Genomic DNA, 22,019 nt, shown 5'->3' on the forward strand with positions numbered 1-22,019 from the left:
AAATGACTCTTTTCTTGGAACTGGGTCTGATCCTTGTTTTTTCTTCTCCAAGAAAAAGGCAAGTAAATTTGCTTTTGAAGAAATATTTTGTTAAAACTTTTGATGATTTTTCTAAGGCTATAGCATTACTTTTTCTTAGGAAACAGGACTTCCTTCAAATGCTGTTATCTCTTCAAAAAATGACTCTTTTCTTGGAACTGGGTCTGATCCTTGTTTTTTCTAATCGAAGAAAAAGGCAAATAAATTTGCTTTTGAAGAAATATTTTGTTAAAACTTTTGATGATTTTTCTAAGGCTATAGCATTACTTTTTCTTAGGAAACAGGACTCCCTTCAAATGCTGTTATCTCTTCAAAAAAACGACTCTTTCTTGGAACTGGGTCCGACCCTCGTTTTTTCTAATCGAAGAAAAAGGCAAATAAATTTGCTATTGAAGAAATATTTTTTTAAAATTTTTGATGATTTTTCCAAGGCTATAGCATTACTTTTTTATAGGAAACAGGACCCTCTTCAAATGCCGTTATCTCTTCAAAAAAATGACTCTTTTCTTGGAACTGGGTCTGATCCTTGTTTTTTCTAATCGAAGAAAAAGGCAAATAAATTTGCTTTTGAAGAAATATTTTGTTAAAACTTTTGATGATTTTTCTAAGGCTATAGCATTACTTTTTCTTAGGAAACAGGACTTCCTTCAAATGCTGTTATCTCTTCAAAAAATGACTCTTTTCTTGGAACTGGGTCTGATCCTTGTTTTTTCTAATCGAAGAAAAAGGCAAATAAATTTGCTTTTGAAGAAATATTTTGTTAAAACTTTTGATGATTTTTCTAAGGCTATAGCATTACTTTTTCTTAGGAAACAGGACTCCCTTCAAATGCTGTTATCTCTTCAAAAAAACGACTCTTTCTTGGAACTGGGTCCGACCCTCGTTTTTTCTAATCGAAGAAAAAGGCAAATAAATTTGCTTTTGAAGAAATATTTTTTTAAAATTTTTGATGATTTTTCCAAGGCTATAGCATTACTTTTTCATAGGAAACAGGACCCTCTTCAAATGCCGTTATCTCTTCAAAAAAATGACTCTTTTCTTGGAACTGGGTCTGATCCTTGTTTTTTCTTCTCCAAGAAAAAGGCAAGTAAATTTGCTTTTGAAGAAATATTTTGTTAAAACTTTTGATGATTTTTCTAAGGCTATAGCATTACTTTTTCTTAGGAAACAGGACTTCCTTCAAATGCTGTTATCTCTTCAAAAAATGACTCTTTTCTTGGAACTGGGTCTGATCCTTGTTTTTTCTAATCGAAGAAAAAGGCAAATAAATTTGCTTTTGAAGAAATATTTTGTTAAAACTTTTGATGATTTTTCTAAGGCTATAGCATTACTTTTTCTTAGGAAACAGGACTCCCTTCAAATGCTGTTATCTCTTCAAAAAAATGACTCTTTCTTGGAACTGGGTCCGACCCTCGTTTTTTCTAATCGAAGAAAAAGGCAAATAAATTTGCTTTTGAAGAAATATTTTGTTAAAATTTTTGATGATTTTTCCAAGGCTATAGCATTACTTTTTCATAGGAAACAGGACCCTCTTCAAATGCCGTTATCTCTTCAAAAAAATGACTCTTTTCTTGGAACTGGGTCTGATCCTTGTTTTTTCTAATCGAAGAAAAAGGCAAATAAATTTGCTTTTGAAGAAATATTTTGTTAAAACTTTTGATGATTTTTCTAAGGCTATAGCATTACTTTTTCATAGGAAACAGGACCCTCTTCAAATGCCGTTATCTCTTCAAAAAAATGACTCTTTTCTTGGAACTGGGTCTGATCCTTGTTTTTTCTAATCGAAGAAAAAGGCAAATAAATTTGCTTTTGAAGAAATATTTTTTTAAAATTTTTGATGATTTTTCCAAGGCTATAGCATTACTTTTTCATAGGAAACAGGACCCTCTTCAAATGCCGTTATCTCTTCAAAAAATGACTCTTTTCTTGGAACTGGGTCTGATCCTTGTTTTTTCTAATCGAAAAAAAAGGCAAATAAATTTGCTTTTAAAACATAATATTTTTTTTAAATTTTTGATGATTTTTCCAAGGCTATAGCATTACTTTTTCATAGGAAACAGGACCCTCTTCAAATGCCGTTATCTCTTCAAAAAATGACTCTTTTCTTGGAACTGGGTCTGATCCTTGTTTTTTCTAATCGAAAAAAAAGGCAAATAAATTTGCTTTTAAAACATAATTTTTTTTTTAAATTTTTGATGATTTTTCCAAGGCTATAGCATTTATTTTTCATAGGAAACAGGACCCCCTTCAAATGCTGTTATCTCTTCAAAAAAACAACTCTTTTCTTGGAACTGGGTCCGATCTTTGTTTTTTCTTCTCCAAGAAAAAGGCAAGTAAATTTGCTTTTGAAGAAATATTTTGTTAAAACTTTTGATGATTTTTCTAAGGCTATAGCATTACTTTTTCTTAGGAAACAGGACTCCCTTCAAATGCTGTTATCTCTTCAAAAAAACGACTGTTTCTTGGAACTGGGTCCGACCCTCGTTTTTTCTAATCGAAGAAAAAGGCAAATAAATTTGCTTTTGAAGAAATATTTTTTTAAAATTTTTGATGATTTTTCCAAGGCTATAGCATTACTTTTTCATAGGAAACAGGACCCCCTTCAAATGCTGTTATCTCTTCAAAAAAACAACTCTTTTCTTGGAACTGGGTCCGATCCTTGTTTTTTCTAATCGAAGAAAAAGGCAAATAAATTTGCTTTTGAAGAAATATTTTGTTAAAACTTTTGATGATTTTTCTAAGGCTATAGCATTACTTTTTCTTAGGAAACAGGACTCCCTTCAAATGCTGTTATCTCTTCAAAAAAACGACTGTTTCTTGGAACTGGGTCCGACCCTCGTTTTTTCTAATCGAAGAAAAAGGCAAATAAATTTGCTTTTGAAGAAATATTTTTTTAAAATTTTTGATGATTTTTCCAAGGCTATAGCATTACTTTTTCATAGGAAACAGGACCCTCTTCAAATGCCGTTATCTCTTCAAAAAAATGACTCTTTTCTTGGAACTGGGTCTGATCCTTGTTTTTTCTAATCGAAAAAAAAGGCAAATAAATTTGCTGTTAAAACATATCTTTTTTTTAAATTTTTGATGATTTTTCCAAGGCTATAGCATTACTTTTTCATAGGAAACAGGACCCTCTTCAAATGCCATTATCTCTTCAAAAAAACAACTCTTTTCTTGGAACATGGGTCCAATCCTTGTTTTTTCTAATCGAAGAAAAGGCAAATAAATTTGCTTTTATTTGCCCAGTTAAAAATTAAAAAAACGACTCCAAGAAAGTTCCTAGGAAAATATAGCCTCAAATGCAGAATGAACTTCTTTTGTGCAATTAAACTTGCATTGACAATTTTAAATAATTTTGTCATCTTGAAAAAAAACATAGAGTATCTTTTAAAAACACCCTCTTAGGCATGAAAAACAGAAAATGAACAATCTGAAGTTTACATCTTTAATTTTCCTACTCTGCAATATTAAATTAAGTAAATTACAGAATTTTAGAATCAAATCTAAAAGAAACTTAGCATAAAATAAAAGTACTTAAAATTATTCAATGTACATTTTTATTTCACATTTTGATGCCATATATCGAGGGCAGTGAGATACTTAAATCACTGTCTTTGGAAAATCATGGAGGCCTGCATGCGAAATCTAGAAGTGTATTTGGCTGGTTCAAATCACAGCTCATCCCTGGATGGGATGATGTTAGATACATAATCTACTCATCAAGTTTTCTGAAAGATTTTTATTATTAGTTGTATATGATAACGGGGGTTTGTGTGGGGTCAAGCTTTTGTTCTTACAAAAATGGGACAATATATTATTATTTGTAGCAAGGAGAAAGAGGATACAGGTCCTGCTTAAAGAGCAACTGCAAGTTTTTAAGAATTTGTTCTTTATGAGAATAGTTTAAAATCAGTTTAGTGGAATCACTTTTATGAGATCTGTCCTCGCCCTTTTTCAAATATTGTTGTAAAATCTGTACCTATTCTATGAAACATTCTAAAAAACATTGATTCTTGACATATCAAAGAAGATCATTCCATGGACAGGGCAAAATACAATAGTATATTTAAAGGCCCAGTAAAAAATACAAATTATTGCTTGGAAAAACCCATGTTTTGTACTTTTCGTTGAAAATGTGATCCATTTGTTAATAGGACCATGAAATACCCTGATTAGTATACAGACTGAACTACAAGTGATCTATTGCAAAACTTTTTATACAAGTACAATTAATTTGTAATAAAATCTACTCACAATCCAGCAAAGATTTCTATTTACCATGCTAAAATACGTACCGTATCCACAAGTTTACAAAGGGGTCACTCACAAAATATGTACAAGGATGACTCAGGAATGGGCAGTGACAATTGCATACATATTGTAATTCAGCTCCGTGCCTGCTGATTGATTTTGTATGACATGGTGAGTTATGAAGTTTGGCACACATATACAATGAATGACCCCAAAATTATATTACAGGATATATTTTACACCAAAAGAAATCTAAATCACACCAAACAGATCTGTGATACCTTCATTTTGTTCCAATGAGAATAAGTATTCTGCCGAATCAAAATCTGTATCTAATGCTGCAACTGTTTGGTCTGTATCAGGTAGGTGCTCAAAAGACATCAGCTCTTCCTCAACCCTAATATCATCTTCCTCAACAAGTGAGCTTTCAGGGGAATTCATAGAAGACAGTGTTCTCTGTCTCTGTCTGATAGGTGACTGCTCATTTGAAAATTGCTGTGCAAAGGTTGCAAAGTCTAGTTCAAGAGCACTTGAGTAATCAGTGCTATCTTTTTCACCACAAACACTTTTGGTTGGTGACAATTGTGATGTACTGTATGATGAATCATGATCACCTTCATTATCACTACTTGGGTCTGAATTTTCTTTGTTGTCAGGACAAAGGAAAACATCAATAGGACCATTTCCACTCTTAAGCCATATCTGCAATCCCTATATCAAACAGGACTTTTGTTAACTAAATTTTCAAGTGAACCAAGTACCCTTTCCATTCTATTGTAACTTACATGAAGAAAGACAAACAGGAAGATTCTAGGTTTCAACTTAGAGTTGCATGCTTTGTGATAGGCAACAGACACCAAAGTGTTTGAAGCTCTACTTTTACTGAATCAAGCATCATATGACAGAGATAAATTCATATATATATATATAAGAAATTTTTTTTCACCAGTCTGTCATAGAGTGTTTACATTTGCCTGGTGATTGCATCAAGTATGAAACTATAACTTAGAACTGTCCTGTTCTATACACCAAAACATGAAGAATAAACTGCACTCAATTTGTTTGGGAACTTATTACTGTCCCCATACAAACTAAAAGAAAGAGACTGAGAGATTATGCCTAGCATAAAAAATAAAGGAAGGTAAATGCATGGCTACTCACTTCTTCTGGTCTTGGAACTTCAAGTCTTGTTTCTGGTGGAGCCTTGACAGCAATCACAGTTGTACCATCAAAATCAGAGATACCTCTTATGTCTTGGTAGGTCACATATGCATATGTATTCATCAATTAAGGGAAAACAAAATATTTTCTACATTAACACCTGAAGTAAAAAATGCTTAATTAAGATAGAGAAAAACTTAGTGTGATTAGGTTTACTGTCATTGAGGCAGATATAGGCTTCTTTGTGCAAGTCTGAAGATTTTATGATATTCATAGAAACATTGCTTTTGCTAAAAAGGATATCTTCTTATTTCATCATTTGCACTGTTCAGTCCCATTTGTAATTTTCTTGATTCAATCATGCGATCAAGGTTTTCTTCTTGCTGTTTCAGTTCTTCTACATCATGATGTAGATTCACCATTTTTGTGGCCATTGCAGCTTGTTCTCTGTCAACTGAAACTGGCTTCCTTTCAAGATGTTTTGCACCCCTGTAGAAAAAAATGATGCCTCATGTTGCTGTCTTAAAAAAGTGCTAAATTTTCATATCTTTAAAGATTTTTTAAACAACAATTGTTAGGGTTTTTTACCTATGATATCACCTCATATATCAAAATGATATTTGTGAATAAAAATTCCATTCACCTTTAATTAGAAATTAGTTCATATGTTAGGAAATGTTTATGTAGCAACACTTTATCTTAAACTGGTAAATAGAGATAATAATGTTATATCATGCCACACCAGGATGCTAGGATACAAGACAGATTTAGTGAGCTTACTAAACTTGCATTTTTATGTTTTAAAGCTTTATGTTGGTTCCAATTGCCCTCAGCACACCCTAGATGCATTAAAACTCAAGATGTGGTTCACATGGTTCACGTTGGGTTCATGTTTTCCTTCAAAGAATGAAAGTGAACACATACCTCCATCTAATGTTGTTTTTTGCTTCCTTCTGAATGACTCCAATGCCTTCCAAAACATTTGTGATGTCATAGATGCGCCTCTTCTGAACATCCAACATTTCTGTTGCCTTATTCAGATCAAGGACTCCTTGTGGTGATGCTCTTAGAATACTCACAAATTTCTTTGTTAGCATTCCTAAAGATGTCTCATATCTTGGAGATTCATCATTTCCTAAAAAGTTAGTACCATACTAAAACTGCTTTTCTTTATAATCCATGAATCTTTATCATCATACAGTTTATTTCTATTGGAGGTGAGCATCACAAATTTTTCACACAAATTAAGTATTTGAAATAATACATTTGAAATAACTATGGCAACACCCAGCACTAATCAAAACAAGAACAATGATAATTTTTAACAACAAAGTACCCAAATTCCAAAAACTGCAAAAACATGCTACAAATGTTACTAAAAACCAGTTGTTACTGAATTATTGCTTTATAAAATCCTTCTTGGCATATAAAAATTATCTGAATATGACCCTCGGGTTCTGTTAGGAATGCAATCTCCAATGGAAACCCAACCAAGGGATTACACTAATATCAAACTGGAATTATCATTTCACTCAAGATTCACAAAATTTAAACGAGAATATCAATATTGCTTACCATTCTCTGAACCTCGAGAGGAACTTCTTCGCCGAGAGGGTTTTGCAGCTTTCTCCTTTATAACAGGCGTTGGCACTCGAGTGTTCTTCCGCTTGGAATTTCGACCCTTTGCACTTGTCTTCGGGGTTTTAAATGCTGGATAATCGAGGTCTTTTGCTTCCAAATCAAGCTTTCTTTTTACCTAGTAATACAAACATTTTAAAATACTTGTCTTATCGTCGAATTATCTGCTATGTTTTCAAAAATAGAAAGGTATTATAGCTCCCAGAAAGGAGAATGAAGTAAAGTGGCCTTACTTACCTGTGGTTTCGATTGTTGGAAAGATGTAGGTTTTCCAAAAGTTCCAGTAGTCCGCTGTGTGTACAAGCTACTCGCAGTTGAAGAGGGTGTTTTTTCTTCCAGAACTTGATAAACAGAACGATGATCTTTGAGTGTATTAAGCGGCGCAAAAACTTTACGATGTTCAGCAGTCATGTGAGCAGATAAGTTTGCAGCCGACATCTTGTATTCGGAGCTTTGAAGTCTGTTAAAATAAAATCAATTTTCAGCATCTTTGGTGACAAAACATCTTGAAATAAATAACTTAAAAATAAGTAAGGTCCTTTACCATTGTATAAAGAACCTTAAAAGAGAAGGTTATTAACTTACGTTCACGATTCAACACGATTTTCAGTGAAGCTACAGGCACTTCCTTTAGCTTCCACTACAAGACGGATAAAGCTGAGCTTCAGAGGAACGGGCCTTGGTTTGAGTTTCGCGCCAGTTTGGGAAATTTCTTTGTTCTCGGAGCAATCACGCGTACACTAGAACAATGAATTCGATAGCTGATTGGTCAGTTCGCCTTCCATCAACGTCAGTAAACAAGTCTTCATTCAGGTTTCCTAAACAAAACAATCTTGCAAAGGCGGGAAACGTTTGGCGGGAAACACTGTGTGGGGGATTATAGGGGGAGGATTTTGACTCGTTTTCGTGGAATTGGAAACCTACATTACATTACATACTGTAGTACATGCAATGCATTTAAATCAAATATTTCTTATATTTTAAAATTATACGCATAATGTTCGAGTAACCCATCCTGGAGGAAGATGCAAGGGTTTATCCAGGGAAGTAGTAAGAAGGAACTCACTGGGAAGCTGGAGAGAGTTGCATTATGTTTTTCAATATAATTTCACAAAATACACTGGATATTTTGATGGAATGCAGTACAGTGATACACTATATAGATTATTGGGGGCGGCCCCCATAGATAAACGCCAAGGCCCTTTTATTCTCTGGAAAGATGCAGGTTGACTCTGCTTTACCAATATGGCGATGTGGCGATTTCTTCTTAAAGGATGGCAACGGCAACAGCATGTGGCCGTGAAAATTTGATGATTTTACTTTTTGAAGAATTGCCCCACGAAAAGTTTTACCAAGTAATGACTTACGAGTAAACACCTTGTTACGTCTATACCCAAGCTTTTACCTTCATAAATACCCGGTTTCCCCCGACTCTGACATAGGCGACAACCTGTCCCTCAACCACAGAAAACAGTCAAATAATCACTGATTCTGTGTTACCAGCCCTGGTAGACCTGTGAAATAATTGAAAAATACATGTCAGGCAAAACACTAGAGCTTGCCCTTGCACCCTCCCCCTTTTCAACTTGTGCCGGAGGCCCCAATCAATGAATTTTTAAATGAAAGCTTTTAAAGTAGTTTCAGAGTTTGCAATCGGCCTAAAAGGGGAGATCTGCCGTAGGAGGTTGGGGCAGTATAGGGTTAAGCCAACAAAAAAGCAGGTATATATCTATGTTACATTTATTTTGGTTCAAGGGCTATTAAAGACCTACTGCCTGGTCGAATTATGCCCAAGGGCCGCAGGTCGCTGAAACATAAAAATGTTTACATACGTACAGCGATTAATTCTAAGGTTTCCTTTTAATCACATCAAAGCAATGTTTGCGATTTTGATTTTTCTAAGATACAAATTCAATCCTTGCCATTCACTTCAATTTTTCGCTGAAACATGGTTGTTGATCCAAAATTGTCTGCAATCAAATAGAAATAAAGGCCCTGTTAACCAACATTGATGGGGTGGGGGTGTGGAGCAGCTGGGTGATCTGGAAAGGTAGAAACTACATATGGGGATTATCGAAGAGAGGATAAATCTGAGGTTCCGCACACTTTCTAGTTGAAATCCGCCGTTCCGGTCATTTTTAGCCAAAGTTCCGTGTCCAAAACTTGTTGATTGATGCTGTGAACAATAAAAACCAAGCTTTGATAAAGTCCCTTTTTAAAAGCGACAGGTGAAGAATGGGTATAGATTTCGTTTTCCTTGTATCATTTTCGACAAAATATGCATCCGGTAAGTGTGGAGAATTCCGTCCAAAATCCTCGCCAGATTTTCTTCGTTTACGACTAACAGCCATCTAAGTCAGGGATGCCGAAACCGGGAAAGCACTAGGGAAAGTGCCTTGAAATTTTGGGAAGGGCCATTCCCTACCTACCCTGGGTGCCAGAGCCTCAGAGAGTCAAAGAATGAAGAACGGGGGAAGGAATTGCGTCGCAGGGAAAACCCAGGGTATTCCTTACCAGGGATTTCTCCCTACCAGTACTCCTCTAACTTGAAATGTTTTTGACATCCATGATCACAGTGACCAGATCCCAGAAGTGTTCATCTTTCCTCCGGACAATGCCCTCGAGCTTTGATAACCTTTCCCATGAAAAAATGAAAGGGTTCTGGCGTGGTTCTAATATTTCTACACAAGCATCCCATAATGCATTTTCAGACAGTCTGAAATCACTTTTGGTTAATCCGTATAAGTTTACTGCCATTGTTTGGACCGTCGCCGCGCCCGCAAAGGCACATTGTTAGCAACTAAATGCCGCGACAATTTTGATAATAATTAGAGACCCACTTGGTCAAAAACATGCCAAAACCTCTACTAGACCAAGAATGACAAAAATAGTAATAGAATACTTAATACAAAACACTTCTTATGGAAAATAACATAAAAGTTTTTTCTAACTTTAACAATCACTTTTACATAAAGTATTACAAAATGACTATTGGCTATTACAAAATACTAAATCCCCACTCGTTTCTTGGATTTTGACGCTTCTTGGAGTTCTGTTCACTGACGCGAAAGTCGAAATCACGTGACATGACATTTCTTTCAATACCATAACTCATTGCGGTGTATGAATTCGCGTGATCTATGTGCCTATTACGTCACGATATCTTTGTTCATCAAGTTTGAATCTTGACCTAAGAAATATTATGAAATCTTTATTGACGTTGGGTTACTTTTGCTTCTCAATAACATTTCTTCACAAAGCATCCGATTGGAAATTCTTTTACATATCATATCACTCATCAGTATTGTCTCTTTTACAGGGAAGAGGCCGCATCTTAAACTTCAAAGCAGAAAACTTAGAATCTTAATAGAAAACACCTTACTAACGAAAATGCATATATTATACATAACAAATACAAAAGACCAGTGACATAACGATAACGTAATTTCACCAACCTCATCGACTGAATCTCCGATAAAAGGTCATCTATCTTTGCCTCAAGCAATTTTTTTGGTCTTTTTGTTTTGTCACATATATCGTCGATTTCTGACTGATTAGAAATGTCGACATCCTAAAATAAAGGCAAGGTTATAAGCAGGTGTGTAATGACTGAGTTGAATATTAAATTTTATGGATATTTTACCACAAATCCATGTATTCACTATTACCATAAAAACTTTATTATATAAACCAGAGATGGGCAATCTACGGCCCGCGGGAATTTTCTACGCCCCGCGGGCAAACTACGGCCCGCCGGCCAAATCCGGCTTTTCAGCAAATATCTGGTAGATTAATGGCTGTAAATATCTTCAATCTAAATGTATAAAGTATATATAGTTATTGAATGGTTGAAGTTCATTCAGAAGCGTAAAAGAAGAAATTTATTTTAGAGCAAGATTCGAGCAAACGTCGAATCCAGGGAGATACCCTAATGAACCATGGAGTTTTGAGTAGACATGAGGTGATTTGCCTTCAATTTTTCTAAGACCTTCCTGGCCCGATCCACCCTTTCTGGGAACCTAACGTCATAAATTTGGCTCCAAAGTGAAAAAGGTTGCTTGTCCCTGATTTAAACATTATGTTTGCTATACCCGGACGTCTTCCTTTCAAATACCTTAGGTAATGGGTAGGCAACCTTTTCTTCTGTGAGGTAACTTTATCGTATTTGGTATCCCGGCGTGCGGCTAACATAAACAAGGGCTCCGACACAAGTTGGAAAGTGGGGTAGGGCAAGGAAAATTAACACCCATAACAGAAGGTTTTGAAATAAGCCCTGCTGATTTGCAACAAGTGGGGAGCTTTGATAAGAGCAGAATTATATCTTCTGTGCCATTTCTTTCGATCCGACGGCCATTATAAAACATGCTGCCGGACAGGCTTTGGCCCGCGGACCGCAGGTTGCCCGTTAAGTTCCGACATTTTTGACCTATGATAATATGACGTCACTAAATATTACTATACATGTATTTGTTGTGTAGTTTGATATAAATATCTTAACACCCTTCGATACAGGTTAGTATCGAAATGTTAATTACCTTTGTGTCTTTTCCGGTATAATCTGCGCCCCACTTTCTTTTGGTGCCACATACAGCTGCTGTGGGGCTTAGTGATAGACTGGCTAATTCGTTCTTGTATGTTTCTGAAAATCTGGGAAAGATTAAAAAGATCTGAAGTGAGGACGTCACAAAAATAGAATGTGAGAATTTTGTAACTTGGATCACATGACAAGAAAGAACATCGTGAAATACCCCTAGTTAAATTTGTTACGAATTCGCTGAGATATCGTCGACAAATGAGTGAATAATAATAATAATAATAATAATAATAATAATAATAATAATAATAATAATAATAATAATAATAATAATAATAATAATAATAATAATAAGAGGAATATTTATACAGGGTAAACCTTGTCAATACTACGAGTATTGTTATCAATAAGGGCCCTGTTTGAAAGAAAAAAAGGTTATTTCCCTATCAAATCGGTGTTATTTGATCTCTGTTCACAACCTATGAATCATGCAAAAATAATAGTAGTCCGTTAGCAAAATTTCAAATCTTTCATTGGCCATGTCTTACCCAATTTTTGACTTAATTAACTGATTTCGGATTTTCATGTTGTTTTCACTGAGTGGTATTTCACGTTGTTCATTTAACATATGTAGTCAACCGTCAAAAATTCTAAAAACATTGTTTTTGTGACGTCATAAGGTGTATTGACTGCAATCTTAATCAAGCAGATTGGGAGTTTTTTTTTATTTTGATCATTTCTTGGTTATTGGTCCCCTCCAATTTATGTGTTCATTTAGGTCATTATCATAGCAAATAGGAGGTTGCATGGACTACAGGAAGAGACCCATACTTTAATATAAACAGTAATTTGTTATACCCACATTTTAGAAAGGAGTATAGTATTTGAGTTTTAAAAGGTTCTAAAGTAAATGAGACGAAAAATGGAGTTGTAATGACAAAATGAAAATGCACTTAATCTTACATGGAACCAAGTTTTGAAGCAAGCAACCGTCATTATTAAGAACTGCTTATTACAAACCGTGCTTTGAGACAATGGATATTTCAAACCTACCGTAAAGGATTGGGACATCCCCGTTACATTGTATAGGAAATTACCCACTATATGGCATGGAAAAGTAAGGTTAGGACATGGGTATGACTAGATTAGGGTGTGTTTATCTGAAAAAGAATGGCGACGGTTTTGCTGCATCAGGTGTGCGACAAGGTAACTGGTTTGAAGTCAAAGATCTCCCGTGAAGGACGATCCTCTAGAGCTGTTTAAAGCATCAGGACCTTTGCTAAAACAACAATATAAGATAAAGATAAATGAAACATATCTTGAGTTATAACTTCAAGGGGTATATCGCCCATTAAAATTTTGAATTGAGTTGAAACTCAAACCAAATTAGATGTTCCTAATGAAATGTATTTGTCCAATTTAGTGTAGATATTGTCCAATCCAATTTGAGATAAAAAAAATGAAACAGTGAAATCTTACCTTGACAAGGCATGTCTCTCGGCTGACAATGATTGATCTAATAGTTTCTGCTTACGTAACAATTCATCTAATGGCGAATGCGAGCCAGACAAATTAAGGGTGTTGCTTGATAATGTCATTGACTGCTCTGAACGTAGCCAACGAAGAAAAGACAAAAATCAATTAGTGATGAGCATCATTGAGATACAGATCATAAAAACAGGCAGGCTGGGAACACAAATTTGCTGAAAAAAGAAATGATACATAGGAAAATGCATTTATTGGTATTTATATAAGAATGGCTGTAAAATAACCGGAAATATTCTAAGAAAGAAAGGGAGTGGTGCCCAGGAAAGGGTTTTCTGTGCCAAACAACCAAATGTCATAAAACCTTTTGATTCACAGTTAATTGTTTCAAACGTCAATGAAAAGCAGGATGGTAAACACATTTGAGCGAGAGAATAAATTTGTCTAATTGCAATGGTGTGAGTTACTGCAAAAAGAACGTACCCGACAACATCTGTGTTAAAACTAAGATGCTTATAAAAATATCCAAAGCATTGTGGACTATTTTGAAGTAAAGCCATATATACCAATTATAGAAAGACTGTTTTCGACTTCGGCGATCGATCTTTGTATAGACCCGTTTCTTGAAGATGTCTTGGCGATTTGTGATCTAGAAATGATTTACAAATCCATCATAACAAAAATTAATTCATTAGAAACAGAATAAGAATATTTATAAAGCTTGTATTTGTGACAGGCTTGCAAAATCCAAATAATTCATAATGAACTGAAATTTGCGTTATATTAACCAGATAGGGAGAAACTATGATCACTTCACATTAACCACGACCGAAATCTTGCTTATGGCAACGTTTACATTCAACAAAACAATCTTTGGCTGCTGTTAGCCTATCAACCTTCTTTTCAAGTTGAAGCAATAGGCGCCCTACACTGGGTACCAGACTCACTTTATATAAAATAAAATAGGGAGTCTGGTCTAGTGCGCCCCATTCTCGTTCTGGTGTAAATTCTGTGAGCTCATTTGAAAGAACTTAGTCAATTTAACAGACTGGAAACCAAACTGTCGGTCGGATAAATACCCAAGGTACTCAGTGGAATGAGCAGGAGTTTATGGAAAATTGGATCCAATGTGTTTTATACAGTTCGGTAAAAGGATGACAAGTGAGGCACATGCTACTAAGCCGTATCATGAGGATGACAAGTGATGAGGCGTATCATCGTTACATGCATGCAGGTGAAAACCACCAATCTACAGTTGGGTCGATTTGTTTAACAGTTATCCCTGAAATTCCATACATGTTCAAAATCTCTATTTTATTTTATATATAGTGAGTCTAGTACCCAGGGTATAGGCGCCCAGATCGTGCACAAAGTATGAAAGAGAACACAAATTCCAATGTACTGGTTCTTTGTAAAGTGTTCGATGCCGTATTGGCAGAGCTTTACACGTCTTTGGTGTAAAGACGGTTCTAAATTAAATTGCATTCAAGGCTTTGAAGGTTTTGAGGCATTTTAGAACCATCCAGTTCTATACACCAAAAGAGTAGTATGAAAGGAAGATAAATTGATTAGATAAGAATTCCTGAGGGGAGGGAGGAAGCTGAGGCTTTTAGTGGGACGAGAATATGTGAATATATAATCATATAGTGAGCGGGTTCTGACAATAACCAAGGGATTCGCTACAATGAAGTTTAAATGACACAAATGCTTTATCTTGATAATCTTGAGGGGAAACAATTTTCATCAACGCAGGGTCCCACTCTATTAGCAAGTGGGTTGCCCATTAACAGTTTACCATGAACAACATATACAAACAATAAATACCCTTGACCATATTCTGATGCTGAACTTTCTGAAAGCGAGTCTCTACTTAGACGAATGATGTTATCTTTCCACGAAGCTGGTAGCTTGAATCTGAGAAACTCGGATTTGAAGAAGCACACTTTCCTTGCGGCGTCAGAATTGGACTGATGTTTATGAATGGAGCCCAAGATGACACTGACACATTCTTCCAGTACTAAAGGCCATGGAAAATCAGTTGTATAAGCGCGATATTTCCATTTGTGGAGGTATTTGTTAATTACGCCTTCCACTCTGTAATAAAGTAGGATAAGAGATGTGATGCCTCCAATAATCGATCAAGACAAAGGAGAAAAAGTTTAAATATCGAGGAAGCTTGCCCAACGCATTTTTACAATGTGGCTAACTATCAGGGATTTTATGTCCGACTATCGGATATATTTGTGTGTGGCTATTGGCGATCTTTTTATCATCAGCGACCTTTATATCCGACAATGGTAGATATTTTTTATCCGATTATTAACATTCTTTCTTTTGAAGAATAAGATAATTTTATTTCCGTGTATCAGCGATCATTATTTCCAACAATCGGAGACACTTTTGTCTGAAAATTGAAAATCCTTCTGTCCAAGCCCAAGTATACGAGATTTTTATGTTTGAGTATCAGCGACCTTTATGTCCAACTGTTGGTGACCCTTCCACCCGACTATCGGCGATGTCTTTGTCAGGGTATTAACGTTATCTTGTCAGACATTTTAAGATTTGGGAAGCTCAGTCCTCCAGTCTTGTACGCTCATTAATCAAGCGAGGCTGATTTTCTTAAGTAGAATCGTCTAGGACTGAGGATAATTGCTTTCCTTAATTTCTCCAAGTTTGATGCTTTTATAAAAATCTTTCAGCATACCTGCTAATGAGCTCAGACGGGTGTATATCCAGCTTTCCTGGTTTCAGAATTTCATAAAGGTACTTCAAGCAAAGTTGCTGCTGTTCATGCCAATCGCCATCTGAAAAAGAAGTCTGCTTGCATCTGTTCGTTCACTATGGTTCGTTAAACCAGAGATGTAGAAACCGGGGACACGAGAGGACAATGCCCTCTCCAAGTTTCTGCAAATGCCCTTTCGGGAGGAGTAAATGCCCCCGGTTAGGTTGAGTTCTTTCACAGTGACCTTTTTGCAAGAACTATTTTACGACTGATGACCACGATATATAAGTGCCCTTCCAATGTTAATTTGTTTGCGTCTAACGTCTCATAACAAACAGCCAATGTCATTGGTTGAAAATAATAAGATTTCAGAGTTCTCCATCATTTCAAAATTCAATTGTTTCTTAACTTTTTTAGCTTGAGTACTGAAGATTATTTATTTTTCTAAATGTCCAGTGCTTTAATCTCATAGCAAGTTTCTTATAAAAATGGTTATATTAGGCTACATATTTCTACAAATTTTAAGCAACATTAAAAATTGCAGTACCGCAGGAAGAACAGAATTATTTGAGGGGTACCAATATTCGAGAAAAATAGGACCAAAGGAATTGTTGATTAGAAACAAATGATTTTCTCAAAATTTGGGAGAGGCATTACCCCTTAAGAATGATAGTAGTTACTGCTCTGGATGGTTTCAAATTTTTTAAAAAGGATGCAAAAACAAGTGAAACACGATCATACCAGCGTCAACACTGTGGTCGAGTCTTGGAAGTTTTAAGCCATCCAAGAAACATCTTATTTGAGTGAAGCTATGTTCATCATTCCAGTGCAAATCTGGGGCATCTGCAGGGAATGAAACAACATGATTAAACATCGTCTACTAGCAAACAAGTTCAAAATGATTTTAAAAACCGAAGATTCAGTAAAAAATCTCTGTTGAAAACTAGTGAAGATGTTAAACTTCTCACCCTTCAATCCCCAGGCAATCATTTCCTTTGATGGCCAACAAAGTTTCATCAGTTCTTCAGAGGTACAAATGGTTTGTACATGATCCAGAATACTGTTGTAAAGATCAGCCACAGGCCTAGCATCCTAAAGCATGAATGCAAATCAATTTTGAAATTTTTTTAAAAGAGCTCAAACCATGAGAATGAAAAATTGATTTTTTGAATTTCTTATTATAAAATCACAACATTGGCAGTGCTAGTGTCTCCAAAAAAGGCAACAAACATATATGAAGTCTTACGCCCAGGCATCAGGGCGTTGCTCTTTAATAAAGGAATCTTCATTTGGGAGAACGAAATATCCCAGCAAGAAAAATCTTACAGTAGCTAGGTAAATCTGCAAACCATTAAAAACAGTTACAACTGCGATACAAAAAGACAAACAAAGCTCACAATCGGAGGCATTTCAGCATTGATCCGTCTGCTTCTGTCTTCATAAATGTTCTCATAGAAGTAGCACTGCGTGGCTGTAAAATACATGGGTTACTAGCTTTCTTTTTACGCGAAGAAAAATTACTATATTTTACGATTTAAGTCTTAAAAATGTTAATGCGGAATTGAATTTTTGATTGAAATGATATGATTGAAGATTGCCCTTACCATTTTCAATAAGATTCCGGAGTGTAGTCGTCTGCACTTTAGGAAAATCAGGAATTTTTGAAACCAGATTTACCAAATGATCAGTTAACTGTAGGACAAGAAAGAACTTCCACATTTGACAAAATATCCAATGCAGCTAGCATATTAGCTATACAGGGACTTAAATTGCCCTTTTTAAAGGGGGTGTAGTTGGACATTCCAAATTAGGGGGGAGGTGTGATTAGAGAATAGACTAAAATGCAAAAATCCATCACATCTAATTTTCCCACAAATAAATTACATATGTTAAAAAGGTACTTCGAAAGAAATTGATAAAGGCGATATTGTTTCAGTTTACCGGCACATAGTAGATTACATCTATCAACTGAAAACTTATAAGTTTGTCATCCAACTAACAACAAAGTGAAGGGGTTTGATCGGGTGGAGCCTTCGACACAAGAATAGTAAATGGAAAAACTGCTTACTTCTTTATTCAGTTTGGTCCCATCGACATCAGGATCAAGAAGCAAAATTCGAAACTCCGATATGTACCCATCATTCTTCAACCCTGTCAGTTTCAACCGAGCAATGATTTCGTCTTTGTGACAGGAGGAAGGGCAATTTACCCCGATTAACAGGAGTGGGTATGGTGGCACGGCTGCAGTGAGTGATAAAATATCTTGCAATCTTGCATGATGAACATCAAAAGTCTAGAATAATAATAAAAAAAGTTATTGGCCTGGAGTATGGAGATGATTGAGTAGAAGCAGTCAACCATTAAATCGCTAACCGTTCCTTCTGCTGCTTCGGGTTGTTTTTGGATAAGTTTGCGACATAAAATGAGGACATTTGTGCCATTCTAATTACATTTTTTTGCATAAGTCAGATAATTTCTGCTGAGGCTCAATTTCTTTTAATTATTTTACTTTCGAGGCTCGAGGGTTATTTCAACATTGATTTTCCTATTCACAAACTATATCTTTTAGTAGCAGCGTTGATTAGCTGATAAAATATCCTTTGTTCTGTTAGAATGAAATTTCCAAAAACACATCGATCGTTTTTTCTAATTTCTTAAACGTGGCCGCCGGAAATATTTTTAAGTTGTCCCTTTTTGTTGGCAAGTGGAGCCTCGAGGTTCTTTAATAAGTATCTCACGATAAGTATCGCTTTTTCGTTCCTTAGGTCAACATCCCGTGTGGTCTAGTGGTTAGGATCCGGCGTTTTCACCGCCGTGGCCGGGGTTCGATTCCCCGCACGGGAGTTCTTTTTCTTCCTACACAACAAGAAAATTCAGCGAAAAAATCCAATTTGTTTACTGTTAATTGTGCTGTGCAGTCCTGTTTTACTACAAACGTTTCCAAACACAGCTTCTTTAATTATGCTTGCGGATTTAAAGAACCCTATTATATGTTTTAAAGGTCAATCTATCATATATATGCAATTGACGAATTTTCTGATAAAATACAGTCGTTTTTTTTTATAAGAAACTGGCTATAAGAAACGAGTACTGGACAGTCAGAAAAAATCAAGAAACTTCAGTACTAAAAGCAAAAAAAATAAGAAACTATTAAATCATGATAAAACTGAGAACGACGAAATTTTTTAAAATCCAAGAAAATGATTGCTCTGTTGGCCTAGAACTTAAGACACAAGGGATAAAAATATATTTTTCCATATTTTTTCCATCGGGTATATATTTTTCCATCGTGTTTTTTCGGAACCTATTCTGACGTTTTATGCTCTGAGGAGTGTCAGACGAAAAAGCTTTAAGTATGTTGTAAAATGTTTGCTTTTTTCAAAGCCATTTTCAAATTCTGTACCGCAAAAAAATTGTTCACGGATAAAAATATATTTCCCACATCTAAATACAGCTTCAGAACGGAAACGAATCTCTTGACGTGATAAAAAAGGTCACGAACATTTCATAACATCATTCATGACATCATGATTAAGAAACTCTTAAGAAACAATGAGTATTGAAATTTCCAGAACACTAAGAAATTACTCACCATCGACCTTTGTTTCTTATAAAAAAATGAGTGTAATCTAAGAAAATAATTGATCTGAAAGAAGAAAGCTGGTAAGATTTGTACCTGAGGTTCAGCAAAATCGATAATGAATAGAATACCATTAACACCAGAGAGTTCTCTGGTTTCTTTCAATTTCTTGTGATCTTTTCTAAACGAAGCTGATAGAGCCTTGAAATGAAAAAATTGGCACGTGAAATCCCACAATATAATAAAATCTTGCTGAAATCGGGAAAAACGTCATTCACAAACAAGATTCTTTTGCAGCTACAATATTCAATTCAAACTGAAACTTACAAACAGCTACTGTAGAAACATCAAATGAAGATTCTCATGGTAATGGAGCCCCCCCCCCAAAATATAAAGAATATACACCATAAAAAACCTAACAGTTGCAATAATATTCACGTGATTCCTTAGAAAAGGGTTTCAACATTCTTTAATCGTTTGAAAAGTGAATATCTTTACTCGTTGTTTAAAAAAGAGGGACAAAAAGGTCCTCAACAAAGAAAAGAACAAAATTAACAAATGAAAGATTCTCCTAAAGAATGGTATCAGCTTTTCAAAGTCCCCTATACTCAAAGTCCGTTTTTTAAGATGTGTTCACCCTACTTTTCCAACTAGTGTTTGACATAACTATGATTGAACCCAGGCTAGGAAGTTTGGTGAAAAGAGAGACGGATTTCTGAAGGCGACAATTCTGCATGAAAAAGAGAGACAATTCTTTGTTTCTTGGAAATCTGACTATAAAAGAGATTTATCAGAAAACACATCTATTTGAATAGCCTGCCGCGCCATTTTGCTGTTCAAATTCTCCTTTGAAGGATAGTAACTTTTGCTGGCTTGGAAAGATGAAACTGTTATAAATGCATAAAATCACCTTAATGCTTATTGATACGGGTCCATTTGGAGTTGTATCAGAAATCTCACACAGATGATCGACCTACAGAAGCAGAAAGATAATGAAAAATGCTTTAGTTAACCTTGAGCAATATGACAAAGAGTGAAAAAATAAATCATATTGTTCATCACACCAGCATTTGGCAGTGAAAACATTCCTTGTCAAGTCAAACGTACTGTGAGAGACACTTCAAAAGCAAATGTGTATAGAAGTAAACTGAGGAGAAATAATAAATTAATTCTCTAAAACAACTTTGATATCCAAGGTTTGTTTACAGTGCAACAAGTATTGAAGAAAATTAGTGACCAAAGAGCAAGCACCGGAAAATATTACTTTTCTTGCGAGAGGCTCAATTTTTTATTCCACTATCATTTAAGGAGGGGTTATTACACACTCTAGAAGGGGCGCATTACACCCTTTCTAGAGTTACTAAACGCCACTTTTAATGCTTCAGCAATATATTGCTAAAACTCCAATATATTGCCTTAAAAAATATCATAATGATACAAAAAATATTATAATGACACGAACACATTAATATATTGTGCCAATCTAAACTTCAGATAAACTCTTTTATTAAATATTTTTTTTTACTAAAATAGTAAAATCACATGTTAAACCTGCACAGAGGGTTTTAATTAAAAAGAAATGGCACCCACACATGAACCATGATCATTGGCACTAGGACCATTATCTTCCCTCATCCTGAGTTTTTCCTTTAAGATCTCGGCATTCAGTCCACTGCACTCCGAAGACTTTGCATGATCTGGCACGCTCACAAGGAGTTTAAAGAAGAAATGTTTGCGAAATCCACTCAACGATTTAAACATGGAATCAAGAACAGGTTGAGGAGAAAGAGGCCGTGTCAATTCCTTCCTATAATGACAAAATAGATAAGGTTCAAAACAATATGTACATTGTTCAGTTTAGTCCAAAAGGTCACACTAATAAATCCAATACATTTGGCTTTCCTAATTGCAATTTTATTCAAGACATATCCCGTTGATTAAAACCATTTCCTAAACTCTTTGCAAGCAATCCAGCCAATACATGCTTGTGAGGGACGACGAGTTTGTGTGAAAAACTTTTGGAACAAGGCTAATACAATGCGAATTGATTAACCTAATAGATTTATAGACTAATTATACACAGGATTTCTTTAAATGAAAAATAATTCCCGTCCTTGCGTAGATGGAATCTGGCCCAATTCACGAAGACTGAATTCTGGAGTCTGGCTCTTTATTACTAAAAGACTGAACCTAGCAAACCTGTTTCCTCTCTTTTTTCCTTTATTTCACAAAGCTCCCATTTGCAAGGTTGCTTTAAAAATTTTTAACAAAGACAAAAATGTCTGTCTTTTTGTTATGTGTTCATATTTTTCACTTCTTTTCCCGAATATGCTAAATGTTTAGGCAAATATAACACAAGTCACATGAAAAAACGTGCTTCCTTATCTTCTACGCCATTTCATAGAAACCAACACTGCTCCAAGTAGGATTGTTGAATTCAACTCTGAAAACTGACGCTAATGCTCCAAGTCTTTCTTGTTAGGGGGGATTGAAGCTTATTCCACCGCAATTACCAATTATAAACTTGTTCTTGCCCTTGCAAGGCAATAATGATATGATACCGTAACACGGAACACTCTAGAATGAACAGAATAGCACCACTTAAGCGT

General features: G+C 35.3%; 2 protein-coding genes and 1 non-coding gene across 5 annotated transcripts in view; 1 reads left to right on the plus strand and 2 right to left on the minus strand.

Moving 5' to 3' along the window:
- Positions 1–3,025: 3,025 nt before the first annotated feature.
- On the minus strand, positions 3,026–7,924 carry LOC135689372 (transcription factor E2F5). The gene is made up of 7 exons (XM_089108543.1): positions 7,675–7,924; positions 7,327–7,549; positions 7,027–7,207; positions 6,376–6,586; positions 5,751–5,940; positions 5,452–5,562; positions 3,026–5,001 (listed from the first exon to the last, which is right to left on the minus strand). The coding sequence occupies exons 2-7, from the start codon at positions 7,525–7,527 to the stop codon at positions 4,543–4,545; spliced, it is 1,353 nt and encodes a 450-aa protein (XP_088964669.1). The 5' UTR covers positions 7,528–7,549; positions 7,675–7,924; the 3' UTR covers positions 3,026–4,542.
- Positions 7,925–9,990: 2,066 nt separating this feature from the next.
- The window catches only part of LOC135689369 (germinal-center associated nuclear protein), a 30,718-nt gene continuing 18,689 nt past the window's right edge, over positions 9,991–22,019 (minus strand). For all 3 annotated transcript variants that reach the window (XM_089108541.1, XM_089108542.1, XM_065206562.2), the window contains exons 24-38: positions 21,001–21,217; positions 20,321–20,383; positions 19,507–19,611; positions 17,899–18,123; positions 17,435–17,522; positions 17,228–17,301; positions 16,799–16,922; positions 16,572–16,673; positions 15,813–15,912; positions 14,933–15,202; positions 13,675–13,757; positions 13,103–13,229; positions 11,625–11,736; positions 10,545–10,660; positions 9,991–10,279 (exon numbers count right to left, since the gene is read on the minus strand). In XM_089108541.1, the coding sequence (XP_088964667.1) occupies positions 10,228–10,279; positions 10,545–10,660; positions 11,625–11,736; positions 13,103–13,229; positions 13,675–13,757; positions 14,933–15,202; positions 15,813–15,912; positions 16,572–16,673; positions 16,799–16,922; positions 17,228–17,301; positions 17,435–17,522; positions 17,899–18,123; positions 19,507–19,611; positions 20,321–20,383; positions 21,001–21,217 (1,858 nt within the window). In that variant the 3' untranslated portion in view covers positions 9,991–10,227. The remainder of the gene's footprint in view (positions 10,280–10,544; positions 10,661–11,624; positions 11,737–13,102; positions 13,230–13,674; positions 13,758–14,932; positions 15,203–15,812; positions 15,913–16,571; positions 16,674–16,798; positions 16,923–17,227; positions 17,302–17,434; positions 17,523–17,898; positions 18,124–19,506; positions 19,612–20,320; positions 20,384–21,000; positions 21,218–22,019) is intronic.
- Trnae-uuc (transfer RNA glutamic acid (anticodon UUC)) lies at positions 18,603–18,674 on the plus strand. The gene has a single exon. It is a non-coding gene; the product is annotated as a tRNA-Glu (tRNA).

This window comes from Rhopilema esculentum, chromosome 5 (assembly GCF_057945365.1).
Source record: "Rhopilema esculentum isolate cy_ngs chromosome 5, ASM5794536v1, whole genome shotgun sequence".
Classification (NCBI taxonomy): Eukaryota; Metazoa; Cnidaria; class Scyphozoa; order Rhizostomeae; family Rhizostomatidae; genus Rhopilema; species Rhopilema esculentum.

Excerpts from the sequence above, each read along its gene's own strand:
- LOC135689372 (XM_089108543.1), bottom strand. The coding sequence starts at position 7,527 with ATGTCGGCTGCAAACTTATCTGCTCACATGACTGCTGAACATCGTAAA. Across the intron at positions 7,208-7,326 it reads TCCAACAATCGAAACCACAG|GTAAAAAGAAAGCTTGATTT; the intron begins GTAAGTAAGGCC and ends TTGTATTACTAG. Across the intron at positions 5,563-5,750 it reads ATGATGAAATAAGAAGATAT|GCATATGTGACCTACCAAGA; the intron begins CCTTTTTAGCAA and ends ATGAATACATAT.